General features: G+C 45.7%; 1 protein-coding gene across 1 annotated transcript; it reads left to right on the forward strand.

Moving 5' to 3' along the window:
* Positions 1-4,506: 4,506 nt before the first annotated feature.
* Positions 4,507-5,085, forward strand: LOC119187679 (uncharacterized). Its single transcript, XM_037435757.1, has one exon. It carries the CDS (start codon positions 4,507-4,509, stop codon positions 5,083-5,085), a length of 579 nt encoding a protein of 192 aa, XP_037291654.1.
* Positions 5,086-5,396: the final 311 nt, after the last annotated feature.

The following is a 5,396-nucleotide window of genomic DNA, read 5'->3' on the forward strand; positions in this document are numbered from 1 at the left end:
ACTCTTTTTACAGCGGGACCTATCATGAGATCAGAACACAGGCCACGAGCAGCGTCGTAGTTTTCCGCCACCGCCACCGCCACCGCCGCCGCCACCACCACCACCACTGCCGCCGCCGCAGTTTTCCGCTACAAGAATGGCAAGAAATAAAAAAAAACTCAGTAAATAAAGAACACCGAGGACACGATGGGATTTTAACCCGGGTCCACTGCTTGCAAGCCTAGTATTCTATGAGTGTTCCACACCGTTTTTTCCTCTAATGCATGAAATCATCACCAGTAATGGCGAACTACGCACAACATTCTTCATCAAAAGTCAGGCAAACACACACAAGAGTCCAGAAAGGGAAGCCACTCCGGAACGGGGTCAAAAGTCTCAACAACACCACGCACTTGAGCAATTGCTTCTCGGAAGACGGATCTCGTCGGGCGTGGTGGCTCGGCGTGGCTATCTATATCACGCGACTTTGCCATAGTGAATCAAGTCCCAACAACATAAACAGGTCATAAGGAGTATTATCAGTCAGGCTCTTTTTGGAAGGGAGGAACGTAATACCATGAGCTGTGATTGGAAGTTCTTTCCTGATTGTTCTTTTTAGAATGTCACAAAAATAAAATTTGTCGCAACAATGAATGAAACAAACTCTATCCTCTCAGGTTAGTTGCAGAGTCTACAAGTCCAGGGCACATATAGAGATTTTTCATCCAGCCACTTTTTCACTGGCCGAGTGGAAGTGTGCAGTTAAAAAAATGTTTTTGCTGAAGGAGATATGCACATTCTTCGTACATGACATAATACATCGTGACCAGACAAAAGTGAATAGGACATTCGATAAACGGGTTCAGGAAAAAGGTTGTTAACAAGTGTGGCGGTTAACTTTGTTTGTCAATAGTATACAAATACTCTAAACTAAATCTGGCTTTCGAAAAATTGGCTGTATCAACAATTTCTTTTAGGAATCCCCACACCGGCAATTCCTTATCAACGCCTGTTGTGACATGAATAAAAGGAAGGTGGTAACATAGGCGGTTTCGAAGAACCACTAAAGAAGGGGTGGCACACATCCTTGAGGCAAAAAAAAAATCGTATAACCAGCTGTCGCACAGACAAATGCACCAGGCTGAGACCACCTTTTTCAAGCGGAAGAAAGAGATTCTCTCTTCTCAGGGTTTCCCAGGAAGAACTCAAAATAAAGCACGCAAATATCCTATGAAAGGCTTGAATGTGCACACGAGAGCAGTGCAAGACCTGCAGAATATAAATAAGCTTTGACGCAAGGAGTATATTGCACGCTATCGCTCTCGCGAATATAGAAAGCTCTCATCTATGCCATCTAGCCACCTTTCGGCGGATCGTAGTTGTTGCAGTGGTACAGTGTGGGCCGCTGTTACGATAGTTATCGAGAGGCACACCAAGGTACTTCATAAGAACCGCATTCCAATGGATATTTGTGAAGACCGAAAGAGTTTGGGCCCACATGCCTAGCCAGAAACCACTACGTTTATCAAAATTTATGCTGGTACCAGCGACTTCACAGAAACGTAAAGTAGCGTTGGCTGCTTCTTGAACGCTGGGTTTATCAGTGCAAAAGAAGGCAAAGTCATCTGCATAAGCTAGAACTTTAACTTCCTCAGCATCATATCGATAGCCTCTTATGCTGAACTTTAGAAGCACTCTTAAACATAATGATACCAAATAAATTGCGAAAAGCAAAGGCGAGAGTGGACATCTCTGACATACAGATGAATTTAACTCTATTATATTGGGAAGTGTGCGATTTACAATTAGCCTGGTTGTGCACTTCTTATAACAGAGTGAAATACCATTGTACACTACATCACCCAACTGCAGGTGTCTTAGGAGACGGAACAAAAAAGCATGCTGTACCTTATCAAATATTTAGCAAGGTTTATTTGAAGGAGGCCTACTTGGTCCATGCTACTATCAATACACTCAGGAACTGATCGTGCAATATGAATGTTTGTCTGCATAGAAGAACCGTGAATTTCACATGTTTGGTGGTCACCTACACATTTAGTAATCACTGCCTGTAGGTGATTTGTCAACAATTTCGCAAATATTAGGTAGTAAATGTTTCATAACAATGTAGGTCTATATCCGTTAACTCTTTTTAATGCATCAAGATCAGTACTTTTCTGGGAGCAATGTTGTATGGCTCCGGTAGAAAGAAGGAAGTCCACAACGTTTATTGGCCTCTTTGAGAAGTTGCTAAAGGAAAGGTATCAAAATTTCCAGAAGTTCTACGTAAAATTCGCCACTATAAGGTCATAAGGGCCAGGAGTTTTGTTCTTCTGCAACATTGTTATTGCAAATCTCATTTCTTCCTTGGTTATGGGCCCATTCACAGTGAGTCTGTCATCATGTTGTAAGTAAGGCACAAAGACAATGAAGTGGTCATCTTCTTCCTCAAAATTATCCTGAAGCTCAGTCGCGGCAAACAAAAATTTGGATTAATATTCAAACGCGGCTCTTATTTCACGTGTATCTGTGCAAAGAGTACCCTTGACTCAATTTCCAGTAACTCTTTAAAAAGTGCAAATCTCTTTTCATCTCCAAGAGATTTCTTTGTGCGTTCCTCTTCAGTGAAATGTGTAACACGGGAACGAATCATTGCTCCCCTGTATGCATCTCTATCGTGTTTTTGTATCTGTGCTCGAATAACATTTATCTCATACGTACAATGACGGCTGTTGACTTTCAAAAATATGGAGTTTATGAAGGAAATCATGAAGATAGCGTTTTCAGCTTTTTTTTTCTTTGAGCTGTTTTACATGAAATACTAATCGCCTGATGCTTATCTTTTTTCTTTGAACCTTTCCCATTGAGCCAAGGATTGGCAGCGGTCGACACTGTGCTACCTCTTGTACCAATTGGTTTACTATTTTTACAAAACGATCATTGTGCAACAACTGTACTTTAGGCTTCCATAAGTCCGAGTTTAGAGGGATCTTACAAAAGTTTTCACGATTCCAATAAACGATGACCAAGCAATGATCTGTAAAAAATATGGGCTTCACAGCATAATTATTGTGAGACCATAGGCCTATAGATACATACACATGGTGAAGCCGAGCTTGGGAGACGCCCTAAAAGTGCGTAAACCTCACCAAGGAAGGTGCATGCGCTCCCACATCTATTAAATTGTGGTCATTCATTGAATTCTGCAGTAAAGTTGCACTTGCATCATAACGATTCGTTATATATGAATGATCTCTCGCGTCACAAACACAATTAAAGTCTCCAAAAACTATCAAAGTTCTGTCAGTGTTTAGCAGCGAAGTTAAAGAGAAGAAAAAAAACTCCTGTCATGTACTTTGGAGGGAGCATAGACACAGATAAACCTCCAATTATGGGAATGAAAAGAAAAGTCACAACAAATGAGGCGTCCTTCCCCATCAACATGTAGCGACGTCAAAGTATGATTCAAGCGCTTCCTAACCTATAAAAAGCATCCAGCTGAAGCACCACGAGCTTGGCTGATGTATAAATCATAATTTCGAAAAATTTCCAGTGCAAGATTGGTGTCACGAGTAGCCCAAATCTTAGTCTCTTGCACTGCAGGTACATCAATGTTGTACTGCTCAAGCACGTGGCGCAACTGCCACTGACGCCTTACATTCCTCAAACGACGTACGTTGAGTGTCGCTACACACATGGGAAAGGTTAGCGCGGTAGCCATTTTGCTCTCTTAAAACTTTTGTTGGTCACCTTTAGCCACAGGGCAACCTGCGGCTTTACCTCCTTTGCGCTTTTTAGGGGCACTTTCTTGAGAACGCTGGCATAAGAGGGGAGTCACTCGGTCCCCAAAGGGGGCGACACGTGGACCACATGAAGACACTTGCTCATGGCGTGTCTGGCGCACTGGCTGTTGCTTCATCGGTGACCGGTGCCTGACGCTTCCTTGTCTGACCACTGTCCATTGCTTCTTGTTTCTAGATGTCAGGAAGGTTGTCTTTAAGGTCTTCCAGGTAGTGTTCTCCTGCAGAATTGCATTCATTTATGCTTTCACTGGGGTCTTTAGCCATGCTATTTTGCGTTCTGAGCGTGATCTCCATGGACATGTGCTCAGCTTCCTTTGAGCCACCTTCTGCTTCTCCCGTCGCTTCTCCTGTCGCGTCAACAAACCTCAGTGCCATCCATAAGATGATCCAGATGCAGCTCTTCAGTGCCTTGGCCAGAACGGAGTTTGGTGGTGTAGCGGGCGATGACACCGGTGATTGCGATAATTTTATTTGTGCGCGCATACCAATTCGTATGCCGAGGCGCACGGTGCAGACGCGGCCAACATGCCTCACGTTATCTCCGGAGGGCCGCGGAAGATACGCAGCCACGCCCATTTTGGTTGTTGCTTTTGAAGCCTGTTTTTCTTGGAAAATAAAATAGTCTTGTCCCAAACTTCAAGGAGTGTAGGTGCCTTCTTTTCGCGTCTCCGTGGGGCGAGTACACTACAAAGTGGTGACCCGGACGTTTGGAAAAACAGCAGCCATGTCAGACGAGGAAGGCACATTAAGCTCACCCACAACCAACGCTTCGGAGTTAAAACTCCCTCATTTCAGGCCCAAAAACCCCAGGGTGTGGTTCAGCCAAATTGAAGCCTGCTTCGAGCTTCGACGCATCACATCGCAGCAGTCAAAATACCTGCACGTCGTTTCAACCCTGCCACCTGACATCGCTGACGCCGTAGACGATGTGCTCGCCTCCACACCATCGGAGAAGCCCTACGATGAACTAAAAAGCACCGCCCTGAAACGTCTTGAGGTGTCCGAACAGAGCAGGCTGCAACAGCTCCTGTCTCATGAAGAGCTCGGTGACCAGCGTCCCTCACAACTACTCCACCGAATGCGTCAGCTGCTGGGCCAACAAACGTCCGAGGAGCGTCAACATCCATTGCTTCGCGAGTTGTTTTTGAAGAGACTGCCACATTCAACACGGATGATACTCGCTGGCTCGGATGACGTGACTCTCGAACGTCTGGCTCAACTCGCCGACCGCATCACCGACTGCACTGAGCCACCAAAATGTCTATTGCTGCAACGGGAAGGCCCAAACATGCAGACCAGTTAGGTCGCTTAGAGGACAGAGTTGACCGACTGGCTGCAGCAGTTGAAAACCTCTCCTTGTCCAACAAACACCGGCCTGCACGGCATCGTTCGCTGTCCCGGGCTCGAAGCCCGCAGCACCGCGGACACTCAAGCGAGGCAGAGCAGAACATCTGCTGGTACCACCGTCGTTTTAGAGAGCAAGCCACTCGCTGCACCCATCCATGCTCGTGGGCGGGAAACGCACCGGCCAGTCGCTAACGGCGGAAAGCGACACGGGCCATCGTTCAAGCCGCCTCTTCTTCGTTGTCAACCGCATCACCAGCACACGCCTCC

Source organism: Rhipicephalus microplus, chromosome X (assembly GCF_043290135.1).
Source record: "Rhipicephalus microplus isolate Deutch F79 chromosome X, USDA_Rmic, whole genome shotgun sequence".
Lineage (NCBI taxonomy): Eukaryota > Metazoa > Arthropoda > Arachnida > Ixodida > Ixodidae > Rhipicephalus > Rhipicephalus microplus.